The sequence below is a fragment of the Agelaius phoeniceus genome, chromosome 12, assembly GCF_051311805.1.
Source record: "Agelaius phoeniceus isolate bAgePho1 chromosome 12, bAgePho1.hap1, whole genome shotgun sequence".
NCBI lineage: Eukaryota > Metazoa > Chordata > Aves > Passeriformes > Icteridae > Agelaius > Agelaius phoeniceus.
Genome location: NC_135276.1, coordinates 14,297,692 through 14,316,272, shown reverse-complemented (window position 1 = coordinate 14,316,272; position 18,581 = coordinate 14,297,692). Strand labels below are relative to the sequence as shown.

Below are 18,581 nucleotides of genomic sequence, written 5' to 3'. Positions count from 1 at the left end.
GATTTACAAGCCAAAAGCACCAAATATAATGAATGTGAGACAACCAGAATAAACAAGACCCACAACAATGTTTATTTAAATAGAAGAAATAGTATAGTAAAAATAAATGTTTCTCAACTATAACTGTAAACTGAAAATATCTTTTAGTTCATCAAATCTGTTTCAAGAGGTAGATGTTTAAAAACACTTCTAAGCAATGAGAAGGTGGTTCTGCCCTTCCTCTTCTTGCTTCTGAAAGAGTTGGATGATGCCAAGTTCAGGTTGTAAGGAAATAGATCTCACCACATACTATCTATCAACAGGCAGAGGTACACAGACCTATTTATGTCCATGTTTAGGTCTTGTGATACAGTTTTAAGTTTCCCTCGTCAAACAGCTGCTATGCTTAAGAATTTGCTGCTGCACAGCTGCTTCCTACACCCCTCTGCTGAGGCACAGGGGCTGTCTAAATACAGCACAACAGACTCTGTGGAAGGAAATTTGTGCTATCTTAGTTGTTTCCACACTGAAGCAGACTTGGAATGTTTGTGTGATTGATTTATGTTGCTTGAGACAAGCAAGAAGTCCAACCCTGAATATGTATCTATTAATGCAGCTAAGACAACCAACTGTTGCTCAAGCCTGCTTCAATGTTCACTCACAAACTATCTTAGTCTCTGCCTCAAGATCCTAACACAGCTCTCCATTGCTTTCCTCTTTTTGAAAGAGAAACATCAAGTTATGGAGAAGGAGGTGACTTAACTGAATGGCCCCAGCAGCTGGTGGGAAAGGGCTGGACCAGCACTTTCACACAGCACTGCAAAGCTGTAGCACAAGTGACACCAAAGCCAGACATGCACATTCTGTCAGTGGCAGCTGAGGTGCTGGAAACAAAGCTGTGCTCTGTGTGGTTATGCAACCTCTGGTATGGAATCTCCTACTCTTAGCTGCTTACACTAGAAAATTTAGTCAGGACTGAACTCTAACAGCAGACTCTATCCCAAGTTATTCTTCCCTTGCCTTGCAGCAGACAAGTAAGGTGTGCTTTCTGGGTCTGTGGTCTGGGATATGCTGGAGCCTGCTGACCCAGGCCATGATATGAGGGGTTAACTGGTTAGCCTGAGGAGGGAAAGGGTGCCTGCACTCATGCACCTATCTAATAATTTGCACAATTTATTCTGAAAGATTCATTTAAAAAGAGACTCCCAGGAGAGTGAAAGCAATGAAGGTCACCACTGACCCACTCAGCATTTGGTAGATTTGCTTTGTTAGCATGGAAACAAGGCAGTGCTTCTGTAAGCTCTGTTTCCAGCACCTCAGCTGCCACTGACAGAATGTCATAAACCAGTACAGAACAGCTGTAGTTTGAGGCAGGCAGTGGGGGACAGGAAGGTGGGCAGGAGCTACTTCAAGGAAAGGCAAGAGTCAAAAAGCAACAGCATTGCAATCAGGAGCCAGGTCTCCACACCCCTGGTTAGCTGACAGCCACAGTGTAGGGAAGAGAGCACATTCAACCCTGAACTCACCTTCTTTCTGCTTCCTCCACTGGAACTCCAGCACCACATCATCATGTCCTACGAAAGTGTGGACAGGCGTGTTCAGGTCAAAGACATTCCAGAGGAGGAGACTGTTTTCCCGACGGAGCTGGGGGACCATCACTGTCACCAGTCCATTGCTGAAAGGCTTAGGGAGAAACACCCTTCCAGTTAGCCAGGGAGAGTTCCCATGCTGCTGTTATCATACTCTTATTTTTCCCTATTCCCACCAACACAAATGCAGAGGTTTTAAATGAGCTCAGCACAAAACAGAACCAGGCCAAAACCTGGGAAGGTACAAGGCAATTGCTGTGCAAAAACACTTTGTTTCAAGGGGTAAGCTGTAGTACACTGAAATATTCAATACAGCTCACTTAAGATGAGTAACTTCTTTCTGCTGCTTCCTCACTTTTCATCTGTGAGGCTGGAGAGATTTCACCACTGACTTTTCACGGGGAATCCTTACTGCAATCTGCCTGGAGCTGCAAGAACTGCTACCTGGGGAGTGTGCCCCAGCAGCTCCTCAGGGTCACGATGCTCAGAGGAACACTGGAAACCAGTCCTACACCCCTCACTGCTTGGACAGGGAAAGGGGATCAAGATTCAAGGCACAGCACTGGCTTCAGGCCACACTCAGATCTCTGGGGAATATGACTGATACTAAGAGCCTTAGCTTCACTTGGGTGGGTGCTTGCTCACTCCTTCTCCTGAATGCTCCCACTGTGGATGCTGCTTTTCTATGCCTTATAGGCACCAAGGAGTTTTAAAATCAACTTGATAATGTCCACAAGCAGAATTGCTGAGAAACCCTATGGCAGTTCTTTATTTAATGTCTGTGCATTCTCCTCAGAGCACAAGTGGAACTGGTGGGAGTTTCTCACTGACCGTGTATCTTGCCTTCCAGACGGGAACCTGGCAGGGAAGGATATTGAGGTATTTCCGAGGCTGACGGTAATCCCAGAACTTGAAAAAAAAACAACAAACCAAGTGAAAGGCAAGCAAAGGCAGGAGTCAGCTGGCTATACTTTCAGGCTGTAGTTTTCCATGTGGCTTGCAGATAGAACAGATCAAACAGCATGCCAGGGTGCCCACAGCATCATTAGTAATCCCATTCATTAACAGCAGAGACGGCCCCAAAGGACAAATACCAAGCTATCAGCATCTGGCAGCATCCCTTAGAAAATGAGTGACTTGGGGTCATATTCACAGTGATCATAGCTTGAGTAATTAGAGCAGGGAGACAGGCAGCCTGCTTGGGCTTTCAGAGCTACAAGGTACCCTGCAGGCTGCCAGCCAACGTGCCAGTCCAGGCTGGAGGCAAGCCCACCCTGCTGTTACTGCTAATTTTCTAATGAAGAATCTAACCTTTTGCTTTGCTAGACTACACATCAATTGCATTTGCCTCAGAGCTTAGCTCAACGTGAATGAACTCCATTCGGCTGACATACAAAGCACAAGTAAGACCTACAAATGCCCCCAAGTAAGAGGCCCTGCACAGCAGTGCTTGCAGGCAGTCTCTTATTGATAATCCTGTTCAACATGAGCTTGGAAACTCCACGGGCTGAAGTATGTCTCCCCTCAAGTTACTATAATCAGCTTGAGGCTGCCAACATGCATTTCTGGAAAAAGGCTCTTCTGGCATGTGTGGTCTGTTCCTTTCTGGCAAGCAACAGGCAGAGACAGTTGTTTTCAGCTTCCATACTGCCCTAATCTCCACAGATATGTGTAAAATGTATGTGCACCCATTCTTCAATGACCTCTCTGCCTGTTCTCAAAGTGCAGTTCTGGCTCAACACACCAGGTGGCCAGAAACCAAACAATAAAGATCCAGATCTTGCCAATGGCAAAGCACTTCCCAAAACTTCAGCAGCAGCAGAAGGGGATCTGCTCCACTATCCTTCCTACTCCCCAGCAGGAATTCAAAAACAACACTTACCCTGACAGAGTTGTCCTGGCTGGAAGTGGCCAGTGTATACTCATTGTCAGGATGCCAGTCCAGACCGTGGATTTTAGAGAGATGAGCTGCCAAATACTCCACTGCAGTGCTGGGTTTCTGCAAGGAGAGACACTGTCCTTCTCAGCATAGGACACCTGAAAATTGGACTAGTTCTTTGGCATAAAAAGAGACTTTAACCAGGGCAAGACAGTTAGAACAACCACCCCTGCTGGGGAACAGCAAATAGCTCAGCATAAGTAGCTGAAGAAAAAATCCTGTGAAGGTATGGCAAATTCCAGTCACCAAGTGCAGCTCTAACCATACTTTATACTCAGTTCAACAGTTAAGTACTATGAGATCAAAAGGAAAATGGTAATGGGTACAGTCTCTGAGGAAGGAGGTTACCTACATACTCTCTTTCAGGCTCTTGGACTTCCAATTCTCTCTAGTTTAAACTGACCCACAAGAGAGCTCTGGGATAAAGTAGTACATTTCCTCAGTATTCATCTGTCACCAGAGGAATATCTGTATTGGGTAGGTGAGAAAATGTACAGACTGTTCAAAAATTCCTCAGCTTACCCTTTTGTCCCATATTCGGACATCTCCATCATGGCTTGTTGCTAAACAGTTGGCATTTTTCTTGTTCCATTTCACCTGGGAAGCTCCAGCTGCAGCACAAACAGAGCAAGCCAAAACATGCAATTAAATAGAAAAGAGAACAGTAGTCCCATTGCCTGGGCCTAGAGCTGCTCTTAGCCCAGGAAAGGCAGTTCAGAGGAAGGATATCCCAGAAGGCCAGCATGAAGGACGGCATGAAAATTATTAACTCCTGGTTCCTCAGTGTATCATTTGTATCCTCAGGACAGCAAAGTGTTCCAGTTGCATGCCTAGAGATCTTTATCACATCTTCTAGCCAGGGGCTGTACCTGATTAGAATACTCATGTCCATTAGCTCCAATGGAGGAACTTCCTCCAGACCAGAAATGTAGGTTCATTATCTCCTTCCCACATCCCCTCTCTTTTTATTCAAGTTACTTCTAGGTGCTTAGGGTCTGTTTCATCTCCCCACCACCCCCTATACTATCAGCTGTTACACAGGCAACTAGTGCTATTGATCTGTGATTAAAATACAGGTGTAGGAGAAGGCTGCAGTGCAGGTGACCTTGGGTGGACTCACTGGGTGGACCAGAAAGTCCATCTGTCAAAATATACCACAGAAGTGAAAGAACCAATGACAGTGTAAAGAAACTGGATGATGGTCCAGATATGACTTATATGTGGTATCATGAGGGACTCAGTTAAATCAGATGATAGGTGGTTATTTCCAATAGAAACAAAGCACAGCTTCAGTTAATGTAGATTGTTCAGGTATTGTAAGCATAATGCATCTGCTCATCCTTATTCTGCCAGTATTTTCAAACCTTCTGAGCTATCAGAAAGGTGAGATCCATGAGAAAGCTAAACAGATCTCAGCCTGCTGCTATTCCCCACCTCCACTACCCACCTCCTGCTGCATGGTGAGCAGATTCATCCTGACAACCTGGCAAAAAGCTATTCTGGGGGATAAAAAGCTGCAAATAGACTGCCAGTTGATTGATTTGATCCACTCACTGAAGGGTACACAAATGTCTGGACCAGCATTAAACAGCAGCAGGCACAGGAGGAAGGAAGGAAGCAAGGAAGCTTTCTGGGGAGCAGGCTGCTGGGCTGGCTCAGCCATGAAACCTCACCCCAGACACCAGCACCAACCACTGCTTCTCTCTGACTCAGTAAGGCTTTTTGCATTTCTGTGACAGAGAGGTTTGCTGGCTGGGAGGGGAATGGGAGCTGCTGCAGATGCATAGCCTAAGGAGATGTAAGCAGCAGAGCATGAGAGTCACACATTGTAAGGATTGCTCCAATACTGGGGACAGTAACTCAGGGAAAGGACGTTTTGCTCATCACCCGTGCCCAGTCCCAGCTCCAGCCAGTGAGGACAGACACACAGCACCTGCCAGCTGGTGGTATTGCAGGGGCTGGACACACACCTTGCCAGCAGGCAGGACAAGAGCCTTTCCAGAGAAAGCACAGCCCAAAGACAGCACCTTGTGTGCTCCCTGCATGTTGCAGGTGCCTCAGGGAAGTGGATGCAGCCAACTGCTGTATCCAACCCTGAGTGAATGAGGGGACAGGCTGGCACAGAGAGCTGCTTGGGGTATGGTTTAGTTCCTCATCTGATTCAATCAAACATAAAAGGATGTAAGGAAATTACAGACAGGCAACCCAGGACAAGCAGTGCAGCAAGGTGGTTAAGCAGGGAGGGAGCTCCACGTGGCCATTCACCAATGCTGGGGCAGCAAATCCAAGTACCATAACTGCCCTCCATGCCTGGGAACCTCAAGGGGCTCCACATCTCTTCTGAATTCTGCTTCTCTCAAAGGAGTGAACTGGAGCCTCTCAGGCTGCTCCTACACGGGGCAATCACACATGGTGGCACTCCTGCACTTTGCCACACCTGGCCTTGGAGCATGAAGGGAAGGAAGAATAACAGCAGGGGCATGCAAGAATAACCTTGTTTAATGCCTACATCACACACATCAGACTTACCAACTGCAGAGAGTGAGACCGTGGGCTTCCTGGTGTCTCTGAAATACAATGTGGCCACTGTAAGTACACACAGCATAGTCCAGCCTTCCCAGAGAGCTCCCTGCTATTCCAGCACTAAGGTAATTGCTGCCTTGGGACCTCATGTACCTTCTGCTTACCAAAATACACCAGCATTAAATGGAATAAAAGTGATCAGCTGGAGGACAACAACCACCCTGGAAGTGTTCAAGTCCTGGATGGGTCTTGGAACAACCTGGTCTATGGGAAGATGTACCTGCACTTGGCAGAGGGATGGAACTAGATTTTTAAGGTCCATTCCAACCCAAACCATTCTATGATCTTGTCTTGCCAGCACATGCAGCGGGAAGCTTAGGACAGAGCTAGACTGGACTAAAGGGAGGAGAAACATACACAAAGTGTGGCATATTGCAACTGGGTAGGCAAGGAAACAGGGCTCATGAATAGTTGCTGTGGGAAGCAACAAAACAGCCTTTCCAAGGAGGATTAAAGGAACAAACAGAGCTGTGGAAGCACTCAACAAAAGCCACTGACGTGTTCGTGGAGCCTTTGCAGATTCTGATTCAAAGCAGATGGAGTAGTTACTACAGAGCAAAAAACTTCATGTCTAGTATATAATAACAAAATTAGTAGAAAATCAGCCCAGCTGTGTGCAGACCAAATTCTGTCTGTCTACAAACCAAATTTTGCAGCGGCAGAAACCAGTGTGGCACCATGACAACTCCAAGCAGCCAGGGCATAGATCAAAGCAATAATTTACTTCCTGGCCTTGCTCCTCAGGATTTTACCTGCTCTTTCATGAAAAGTGACAGTGAAAATAAGGAATATTATCTTCAGCTTTTTCTGCTTGCTGAAAGCAGAACATTTTCTGGAATGGACTGCACCCTTCCCTCTAAGAATTTCTGCCTAATCAAAAAGTTATTTTGTATGAAAAATTAAGTGGAGAATTTCCAGCTGCCCTTATTGCAGGGCTGCCTCCTTAGGGTGTCATTAGAGACAGTCACTTCAGCAGGATGTAAATTTGCTGGAGGCCAGCACCTCAGTGCTATAACAAGCTCAGAGCCTTTCCCAGCACAAGTGGGATGTAGGGGCTTTCAGAGACTGCCTAAGGAAGCAGTTCTGGGCAAGTGACACAGGCAGACACAAAACAATGGAAGGGCACAATAGAGTTAAAGGAGGAGTTCTGATAATATCCTTCAGACATCTCTATTTTTTCTTCTTGGCATTAAGATAGTATCACAGGAAAACAACCGGCAGTTATTGTATCTCTGTGTCTTTTAATTACACATTAATAATATATTGTCATTCTCAAGCACCATTTAAGCAAGGAGCTAAGTGCTTGTTCATAGGAACTAAGCAAGCCTCCGGGTAGCCTGGTGCAGTGGGGTTATATAATTATCCTCCTATTATAACTGAGCAAGGGAGGCAGAGAGGAACAATGTGATTTGCTGGGGGTCATAAAGAGCTGTACAGCTAGCAAGAGAACCCAGCAGACCCAGTACCAGCTCCTTGCTTCTCAGGTGTAAAACCTGCGGCTTAAATTTGACCTATAGTTGGAAATATCTGCTACCCTGAAAATACCCATAGCAGAAAGCAACACCAGGAAACAAAGGAAGGTACAAACAGGAAAACCTTCCTGAATACCATTGTCAGTCTTCCCACTACTGAGGGAGAACCAGCAACAATCAAAGAATTTAGTAGAAAATGGCTATAGGACCATGAAATGGTGCTCATTAACTGAGCTACAAAATCCCCAACAGGTTGAGGAATAACCTTAGGTCCAGGGAAAGCCCCCAGGGAAATATCTGAAGTGGGCACAGAGTGAAGCCAGACAGTTGTAGCTTAACTGTACCACTCTACTGCCCATCACTGACTCTGAACTGGCTTGAAAAGAGGGGAACAGAAGTCATCTTGGAGACGATGGGAAACAGCTGAAGCCCCCAGAAGCACAGCTAAAGAGCAGCTCCCATCAGGGTGTGCTTTGCCCTGCAAGCTGATAATTACAGAAAAGAGTCCCAGTGATTTCCCCAAAATGCAGAAACATACGGATTCTTACTTGATGTCCCAGATGTAGATGTATGTGTCTACAGAACTGGTGACCAGTAGGTCTGGCTCAAACACTGCCCAGTCCAAGTCACTGCAAATGCAAAATCATAGATCAGTAAAGAAAAGCACACAGATGTTGCATCAACTTTTCACAAGCTGCCAGTACATTCTCCAACAAATTCACAGCAACTCCATGACATCTACTGAAACTTTTAAAGTAAAAAGCAAGATCTTAATAATTTCTCTAAGTAAATTCCAAGAAGCAATGAAATGCTTCTAAGTAAATTCCAGTGAAGCATCCTCCTAGTCCTGAACTTTACAGCTACTGTGTGTGTGCTCTTTCCCCTCCAGGCAAAGGGACACTGTCTCAAAGAGCTCTCAGTAACCACACATCCTTGGCATCAACCCCTCACTCTGGGATGCCTCCCTGTTGGAACACCAAGTGCACCTGGGACACAAACAGCCTCCAGTCAGCCCAAACAACTGTTATTTCAAGGGCTGCAAATACTTCCCACAGTCAGGAGCTTGAGAAAAAGCAACTCAACTGCATTTCCAACCCAGCATTGAAATGTGACCTTAAAACAAGAGGCAAAAATCTCCCCTGCACCACTGTAACATTCTCTAAACTTGGTCTTTGGGATTACCTGCCTTAATCAAGCTGCTATCACACAGAAACACAGCTGGGATTCAATTTAGCAAACATGCTATCTGCTTCCCAGATGATGGCTGCTGCTCTTTACAAGGACAGCAGCCTAAGGCAATGACATTCGAGCCATCAAGGGCTAAGTTGATAAACTGGGGGAGCCATGAGAGGATGAGCCACTTCACACATGACATCATCACCAAATGAGAAGGCAGTCCAATCCAGAGAAGTGAGTAAAAACAGGCTTAAAGCAGAGCCTGAGTGAGGCCAGGACCAAAACATCCAGCTTCTATGAAACAATGCATTATTTTCCACTCAACAGCCCACAGCATTGCTTGTTCTTCACCTGATCACACGTGTGTGTCCTTGCAGAGATGTGCAAACTTCCCCATTTCCTTCCTTCCACTTATACAGGTCAACACGCTGATTGCTCTGCAATTAGATGGAAGAAAGGAGAGACAGTCTCAGGCCAACCAGGTAGGACATGGATCTGGGTGTTAGGACCAGGTTCCCTTCACTTTGAAGAACCTCAGTTAACAATGAGTCATTCTGTGAATTAGCAAAGTCCTTGCCCAAAGCAGGAGAGCAAAGAAGAAATACAGGCTGCAAGGACTTTCAAAAGCTTACACTTTAATTACACCCACTTAAAACTTGAGATAAACTAGAAAGGGAGAAAAAAAATCCCACATTGCAAAATCTTTCCATGAAATTATGTTCTCAGAGTCTTTATTTCCTAACAACATGCTGTAACTGCAGGCAACAGGCAGACAAATTCTCTCTGCAGGAATACCCTGCCAGTCTGTTACATTCACCAGTGGAGGTTTTGGTGAGGGGGATAATGGATTACCCCTGGTCGTCCTCAGCTCTCTCTCAGTTCCCTTCTGGGATAATCAGGGCCATTGCCAAACACAAACAATACAGTCCAATGGCTTCAAGGACACCTCCTCAAGGGTACTCCCCCAATCCAGCCCAGGAGAAAAGCTTTAAGTGTTTATCACTAGCTGTAAAAAACAACAGCAAACCAGATGTATCAATGACAACAATACTCAGAGTTCCTTCACTCATTCCAGGAATGAATCCTTACCCAAATGGAGCCACATGCAAAGTTACTTAAAACTAATTATTGTGCTGTAAATTCATGTTCTGTCTCAATCAAGGTTCACTTCAGGTCAAGCCAAGTCTAATCTTTCTGGGGCTGGAATTGCCTTTGTGGGTGCATACAGAGTGCCAAGCCCAGTGGTTCATGACTGGAAATTCATGCAGATTTTGCAAAACCTGAAAGAATATGACCTTAAAATGTTATTTTCATTAGCCCTCTGTTTTCAGACTTTTAGGTAGATGAGGGAAAAGATAAGAGACTTCAAAGAAACACACAGTTGCTGAGGTTGGAAAAGACCTCTAAAATCACTGACTCCAACTGTTATGTTACAATTTTTGTGGTAGTGGATTTTCTTCCTACCCCAAAGCTGCTTCATGTGAATTTCAACTTGCAGATAGATAAAACATTACAGCTTTCTTTGAAATGAAAGGCCTCATTCCAGCTCAGCAATAATATATGACATTTCTCTAACTGCTCACAGCAGGGCTGCACAAGAGCTTAGGGCAAGAAAAAACTCTTTGCATGTTTCTCATTGACAGAAGTATTTAAAGGGTAGAGTGAAATTACCCAGTGGGATTTACCCAGGACTCCAGAGACAAGACACAAGATAATGATCACCAGAGAGACTGCTCCTCCCAACAGGAGCATTTTCTAAAAAACTGTGATTTTTGTATCAGTATTCACTTCCAACAATTTCATCATCCCCTTGTTCAAGAATCTGTGGCCACACAAAAGGAAAAACGAGGATCTAGGATTGAAAACACCATTTCTGAAACAACAGTTTAGGAGTCCCCAGAAACATGCTTGAGCCAGAGGACAGACAAGCACAGCAAAAGAACTTGGTCCAGCTCTTCTGGAAAGAAGCTAAACACAAGGACAGATTCCCCTCTGCCTGTACCACTTCCAATTAACAGGATTGCAAACCAGATGATGCTGCTGGCAAACAGGATGGCAGCCTTTTACATCCCTTTTCCATCCACAGGGATGCAGAAGCATAAGACCCTTGGGCTGTTTACAACACAGTGAAATGGCTTGAAAGGTGGTATTTTTGACCCAAACTGAAAAAGCTGCCTGATCTCATCTTGGGGATTTCTCAACCAGTGTCTCAGCAACTATGTTCAAATCCCCAGAGCATCACAGAATCTTTTATTATAAACAGAAGTAGCAAGGTTTGATGCCAGCTACACCTGGTTTCAGTCTGGAACAAGATGGGTTCCTGTATCCACTCAGAGCAGAAAGAGGCAGGAGTGCTCAGATGGGTGAGATGGGCACAGCTCTCCTTTGCAGCAGGGTCCTGCTCAGGTCAGCATGAAGTCATCACTGGATATTGTCTTCAGAGTGTGTTTGAAAAGAAGCTTTCCTACTCCACTTGTGACCTGCCCAGTTCATTTCCTTACTTGGTTTTGGTTTCCACAGACTGCAGCCAGAAGTGGCACTGAACTAACTCTTTTACTAACTCTCTGCTCAGAAGAAGACTGCTGCTGAAGGCACCTTTAAGACATCAGTCATGTGTCAGAGTTGCAAAGAGAGAGGCTGGGGAATGTCAGAGAGCAAACAGCCAGAGGCTCCCAGCTGACAGCACCACTCCACTTTTAAAACTGCCTTTTATTAAAAAGGTAGCAAATCCAGGAACAAAAATCCTAAGAAATCACCTTGAACTAAGTGTTTTCTCAAAAGAATAGACAGAGAGATTTCTCCATCCCTAGCTAGTCCAGGACTCTCAGGTTATAAAAGCAGACAACACAGCAGAAAAGGCAGCTCACCCTGGAAACAGTCTGCACCTGGCTGGGGCCAATGGCCACAGTGCTGTGGGTGATGGCTGAGATTTCCATCAGCAGAGCTCAGGGCCCTGGTGAACAAGCTGCAGAGCACGACAGACCAAGTACAGAACAGAGCTGAAGATTGCACTTGGTCTCACACAGCCATTACTGCTTCTTCAGCCCAACCCACTGCCTCATGGAACTCCTCACTGACACAGTCCATGCCCAGCTGCAAACCCCAAGTTACAAGCCAGTATTGACCTGTGCTATTTACAGACTGCCTGGTGCACCACAGCCGAGCAGCAAGGCAGGGAGGTGAAAACAAAACAGCACAGAGCAAGAAATTCAAGAAGTGCACAAATCTCAGACTGGAAATGAGAAAAAAATATAATTTCCCTCCAGAAAAGAACCATTTGGATGCTTGATTTATTTGGCAAACTGTTTTGTAAATGACAAGCAAGCAAAACCAGATGCAACCCTGACTGCCCAATAACTGAGAGCCAGTCAGCTGAACACCTCCCTGGCAGTAAATCAGAATTAGGCCTTGATCTTGCAATGTGACTTGCAGAAACATGTCTGTGCCAGCTCCACACAGCCTTCCAGCTCTGCAGAGGCTCACCCATGAAAGACCAGGGAAGAAGATGAGTTACAGCTTTTAAACGGGTGAACTTACAGAAGCTGCAAAGTAGTAGGCGTAGCTGTCGTGGGGGTTCCACTGCACCGCGCCGATGTCCCACTTGCTCTGCCGGGAGATTTTCCGGTGACCCTCGTTGGGTGCATCCAGATTGACAATGTAGAGGAAACGGCGGCTGCAAGACACACAGACACCTCACAGGGCTGATCTCAAAACCCCAGGCTCACATGGAGCTCACAGCCTTGTGTCTAGAGGCACAAGAACCAAAAGAGAAGCATTTCATGAGACAAGTGAAAACACTATTCCTGAAAATGCGACATTTGACTACATACTTCAAAACTGACTTAAAAAAACCACACTGAAAGTAAACAGGATCTGCAGATGTAATAGATAGCTTACACCACAGAAAAACCCAGATAACTTGGATATAAAGAAGTGCTGGAAAATGGTGCAAACATTCAAACAGGCTTTGCAGGCCTAACACTGCTGCAGCAGAGCCTAAGTGGCACAGTCCCAGGAGTGCAATGCAACAGCTTCAGCCCGGATAGGTTGCTCTGAGCAAGAGTTAATGAGCCTTGACAAAGATGATTCTACGTGGGTGCTTCTTTCCACACCGGTCTGAGGCTTGGTTCCACCAACAGTACAAAAACACCTGCACAGAGCTCATGCTCAGCTGCAGCAGCTTTTTAACGTGGGTGGACACAGTCCTGCACAGATTTGGTTCCATTACTTACCTGAGCTAACTCTATATGCGGCAGAAATAATTCTGCATGATAGCAAACCTGAGCTCATACATCCTGCTGGATGTGGCCAATTCTCCACAAAGCAAGGTATCATCCTGCTTACAAGCAAGAGAAACTGCCCAGAAATAATTGTGAGCCACTGAACCCTATGGAGGACCAGCATCAAAACATAATGAACCCTACATAATTACCCACATGAGCATCATCTCTCAGCTGCAAAGTGACCACACAGCTGCTCTGAGCACTGGCCATTCCTCCTGCTATTCCTGTACAGCACTGCCAGACTAAGGGTTTACATGGAAGCAAGCACTGCTTCGAGCTGTATCAAAGGACTTGGCTCCTTGAAGGCTGACCAAAGATCAGCTATACTCACATGATTCTGAAATGAACATCCTAATTGGTGTGGCAATTGTGTCACTGACAGGGGGACAGGAATAGCTGTTAGTACTGAAAAGCAGGAGATGGAAAGGCACTGCTGAGCTGGTTCAAGACTTGGCCTGGAGGTGGATACATAAGACCAAGCTCTCCCGGAAGCTTGGGCAACTTGGAAGTCTGTGGCACCTACTGTGTTTGTATCATCCCACGCTGAACCAGCAGAGAAGCAGGTCAGAGAGCCCCATGGCAATATTTGAGGCAAATTTTGTTAGGAAATAATCTAATCCGTATTTCAAGACAATCCAAACAGTACTTCATGATGCTCCCTCTCCCATATGGGGATTTGGAAAGGAATTTACCAGGAAAGCCACACCAGCATTTTACTGTGCTCTTGTTGCTGTCTCTCCAATCTGTATCCCATCAGGAACATGACCCTGAATCAGTTTCATTAAGCCTTGAACAGAAATCAGCTGCACCTTTCTGAAACAATCCATCAACCCTCTAGCACAGGTCAGCCTGAAGGTGGCTGGTCTGGCTTGTGGAAATGACTGTCACACCTCTAAGGGGAACTGTCACACTCACCCCGAGAGAACTGCACGCTGTCCCAGGCAATCCACTGACATTGCCGTCGCCTGTTAAAGACAAACACAGAACAAAATTAAATTATACCTGTCAGGTCAGCTGCTCAGTCAAACATAGGGCTTTAGGGAGGAGCTCAGGAAAGTTACATCCCCTTAAAGTAGCACAGAGAGGCAATGGGTGTAGTGGTTGATTTTGGGATACAGGACAGCACACAGGAACATCTTCGTTGGCATAAACTGAAAACAAAACCTGGCAGACAACATCATGAGCACTGAGACCTTGCTCCCTTCTTCCTGCTATGGCAATCACAGCTGCAGCCTTTCAATCAGCAATCTCTAATAATCTGTATTAATCAGTCTCTGCTCCTGCTCAGGAACTTTCTGAGTCTCTCTCTTTCATTGCAGAGCCAGATTTAATTATATATGTACTGGGAGATAGAAGTGCAATCATTTGTGTATGGCTGGTGTTCAAAAATGAGAGATGGCCAAGAGGCATCAGAATTTACTTGGCATTGCTTGTAAAGAAGGCTACGAGATAACTTAAAGGCCATTAGAAAAAAATATATAAAAAAAGGACTGTTTGCATATTGTCTCCCCCTCTTTCTGTGCAGAATGAACTGGCTGATCATCTTGTTTAAATGCCAAGAGAATAAAGGAAAATTTTACTTGGAAAGCTGAACAGTTCCACCCATAAACAAAGATATGACTTCAAAAGAGTTTTGAGCATTCACAGCACAAAAATCAGAATATGCCCCACATTCTTCACACTAACTGCTGTCATCTTCAAAGCTGCCTCTCTGAGGGCTCAGGATGTATCTCCTGCTGCTGTTCAGGACTTTAAGTGCTCTCAGCATGGATGTAACAAGACTTCAGGATGTCCCACAGTTACTACTTACAAGCATCACTAAAACCTGACAGACAATACAGAAATCCCACTCCATTTCAGTCAGATCTGACAGCAGAATACTAATCACAAATTCTGAGCTGTTTCAGCCAGGGCCCATCCCCTCCTTACAAAAACCCCAAGTGAGGGAAAAGCAGCATCAGGGACCCATTCTTCTCTAGAGACCACATGGCAAACAGCTACAGCTGCCTGCAGAGTTTCAGCAGGAGCTCATGGTAAACCAAACCCCATTCCACCACTTTACCTGTTCCAGGAACAACCCCCTTTCATTACTTTTTCCTAGGCAGCAAATCCAATCTTCTGGTAAGGTATCCCTAGTCTTAAAGCTAATGCTGTAAATAAACAGCTAATTCTAAGATCTCTAAATGATAAGGAAACAATTCCAGCTTTCTAGACTCCACAGTACCTTGCAAAACACAGATCAAAACCTTCAAAAAAGTAGATTACTGAATCTATATAAAAAAACAACAAACAAACAAAACAAATCAACAGGAGAAAGAACTTTTCCCAGATGGTACACATTTTTCTTCTGAGAAATTAAAATGAGGATCACTAAAGCCACTACAGTAATCAGAGCTTTCTCATGTGATGAAGAGCTAGTCAGGAGACATATTTCATACAGTTGGAGCCATCTTTCCCCAAGACAGAAAAAAACAATGTCAATTTCAAATGATTGTAATTTCATATACAAGTTTATTTTTCCTAGTGTTGGCACCAGGATCTCCTAAGTCCTTACAAATTGTTTTCAATAATGAACACTGGTAAACTGTTTTTTTCCAGGCACCAAGCATCATAGAATGAAATGAACAATCAGAATGATGTAAAAAGTTTCACATGTCAGGCTGCTACTCTGATGGGTCAAAAATTAAGTTGTTTTACAGCAACAAACAGTTCCCTATGATACAAGAGCCTTATCTAGGCAAAGGAAAATAAAAAACAAACTGTTGTCACTTAATAGTGATATATCAGCACAACCTTCCAGAAGGGAGGAGTTGAAACTGAACCAACCTGAAAGCAGTTTTTATCTCAAAACAACACTGTGGATAGCTGGAACTGATGTTCATGAAAAACAGCAACATGAGTAAGCACAGTAGGTGCACTGCACATTTGAGAATTTGCTCTGAACCCACAGCCCAGGCAGCACCTTCTCAGACTTCAAGCACCTACTTTGGCATTTCACTTGATTTCTGCTAGGCAAGCCAAGGAAAACTCCCTTTTATGTCTGACCTTTCATTAGTTTCCCAATTACCTTCATTCTCTCCACCTGAGAGGCAACACACCAACCCAATTTGCCATGGCTATGCTGTTTTTCAAGAGCTGCAAACCCTTAACAAGCAATACCAGTTCCCTGCATGCATAACCTCCCATCTACACACTGAGTTGCTACAAGTGGTTCCATTTCAGCACTGGGTGAGTTTTGCTCTCCTTTTGATAGTGTCAGCAGCCCAAGAAGAGCCTGTGGCTCCTGTTTAAATCAGAAGAGTACACAGACTGCCACCTCTGTCAGCTTGCACAGAAAAATGACACTTGTAGGTAACACAGGTCCCAAAACACACAGTGATTTTCTGATGTGTTACAGCTGGGGTGCTGTAGCTTTCTCATGACACACTCCAGCATGGTGAACAAAGACAACTGCAGTACTTGCAGAGGTGTATTGGCTATAAATGTAACAGCTGCCCACTCTTTTGATTCTTGTTTCCATTTAGTTTGTTTTTAGGGTAGGGATTTTGGAGATAGTATGGCCTACACGCAGAGCTCAAGACTGGTGCTGGATGATTTCAGCCAAGGTGCTCCAATTTCTCAAGCTCAGGTTTCCCACCTGCAAAAATGTTCCAGCAGACTCCTAAAAAAAAGCTCAGACACAAATATATAAATGAGTTTAGCCTGAAGCAGCAGTCTGGCAGCCCCAGCCAGAGCAGTTCTCTGGTTTCATGTGGGACAGCAGGCAGGTCAGAACAGCTCCAGGAAGATCACACCAGAGTAAAGCCAAGTGACTGAAACCCCCATGCTCACCCTCTGCCAAGGTTTGTGCCAGTGCAGGAGTGACACTGAAACCAACTGCTGCAGCATGGGGTGGCAACACCTGTCCCTTCTGCTCCCACACACCAGACATTATGAGTAAGCAAATAAAGTCATGAGGCCTCCTCTCTCCTGAGCCAGATGCAACATGAATCTGTGATGTAGGAAAATGCACCCTCAGATCTCATTACTGACTTCCTAAGGGCAAATCCTCAGCAGCAGATGAGGCTGCTTTAACATTTCTGGGAGGAAAACTAATACAGAGCTTTTGAGGTACAAAAGTGAAAAACTTTGTGAGCTTACAGAGGGTGAGCTGGATGCAGCACACAGGATTCAGTGCTTCTGTTTGCAATGGTGAAGGCAGAGCCCTTACTGCTCCAGCCCAAGAGGACAAATGAGACAAGAGAGCTTCCAGAACTTTTTTTTTTTAATTTTTCTGGGTTTCTCGCTGAAGTGTCTCATAGTTCACCCACTGTACCTAGCTTTGTTAAGCAATTACCAAGACCTTAAACCCCCACATTTCTTAGAAAAGAATCATAGAATCCTAGAATGGCTTGGGTTGGAAGAAACCTGAAGATAATTTTGTTCCAAATCCCTGTCATGGGCAGGGACACCTTCACTAGGTTGCTTGAAGCCCTGTCCAGTCTAGCCATGAACACTTCCAAGGATATAACAACAACTTCTACAACACCATGTGAGCAAACAAACTCTGAGCCGAGCTCTGCTACCACCATCAGCTTCAAAAACAAAAGCTGATCTTTTTGCTATTCACAAAAAAAAAAATATATAAGCCACTTTTTATTTTAATCAAGCAACACCCAGCAATTTATTTGGCAGTGAGACAGTAGCTGTAACAGTCTCCGTGAAAAGTGACAGAGCCATAGAATGGCTCGGGTTGGAAGAGACCTTAAAGCCCCTCTCATTCCAGCCCCCGGCCATGCGCAGGCATCTTTCACTAGACCAGACTGCTCAGGGCCCCATCCACGCTGGCCTTGAGCTCCTCCAGCAAAAGGAAATGAGGAAAGACGTGTGGGAAGTGGCAATACCGTATGTTAGGCCTGAAAATGCATTAAAAAAATACAAGACCTAATTAAGATTCGAAATTAAGTGCCCCGTGAATTAAGGCGTTATCTCCGCGCAAACGACTCCAGACCGCCTCAGCCCCGGCCATCGCCGCCGAAAGGCCCCGCGGGGCCGCCGAGCCCTCCCGGGCCGGGACCTCCCCCCGCTCCGCTCGTCACGGGCCGGCCGGGGGCTGCCCCCGCGGCGCGGTGATGCGGCAGCCCCCGGGCCCCCCGACCTGGGCGTCTCGGAACTCCACCACCACATTCTCGCTGCTCCAGCGCGCCGCCATCTTGGGCCGCCTCGGCGGAGCCTGCGCCGCGCCTGCACACTATGGAGCGCCGTGCGGGGACTGCTGGGAGATGTAGTCCTGCCGTTGCCCACCCCCCACCCGCCCCCGGCCCGGTGAACGGGGGCAGCGAGTCCCGTGGAGCCGGTGGGGGTCCCACGGCCCGAGGGAGGGTCCCCGTGCGGGCCCGGCCTCTCCGGAGCGGCTCTGGCCGCAGAGGCCCGAGGGTGGTCGCAGCCCCGCTACAGAGCAAGATGTGTGCGTGGCGTGGGTCCAGAGTTGTGTTCCGCGGGGCAGCGCCCGCTCGTCGGTGTGGTAGCGGCTCCGCGTCCCGGGGCGGCGGCGAGCGCAGCGCCGGGCGGCGGCGGTGCA

General features: G+C 46.1%; 1 protein-coding gene across 5 annotated transcripts in view; it reads right to left on the bottom strand.

Moving 5' to 3' along the window:
- Positions 1–18,479, bottom strand: part of WDR59 (WD repeat domain 59) — a 49,055-nt gene extending 30,576 nt beyond the window's left edge. For 4 of the 5 annotated variants that reach the window (XR_013184061.1, XM_054640529.2, XM_054640522.2 and 1 more), the window contains exons 1-10: positions 18,159–18,479; positions 13,937–13,986; positions 12,276–12,411; positions 9,090–9,175; positions 8,111–8,191; positions 6,037–6,074; positions 4,030–4,118; positions 3,451–3,567; positions 2,400–2,477; positions 1,506–1,662 (exon numbers count right to left, since the gene is read on the bottom strand). Coding sequence is in view for 4 of the 5 variants with exons in the window: in XM_054640529.2 (XP_054496504.1) it covers positions 1,506–1,662; positions 2,400–2,477; positions 3,451–3,567; positions 4,030–4,118; positions 6,037–6,074; positions 8,111–8,191; positions 9,090–9,175; positions 12,276–12,411; positions 13,937–13,986; positions 18,159–18,212 (886 nt within the window). In the remaining variant the exon portion in view is untranslated. The other variant, XM_077185158.1, reaches the window with a different exon arrangement.
- Positions 18,480–18,581: the final 102 nt, after the last annotated feature.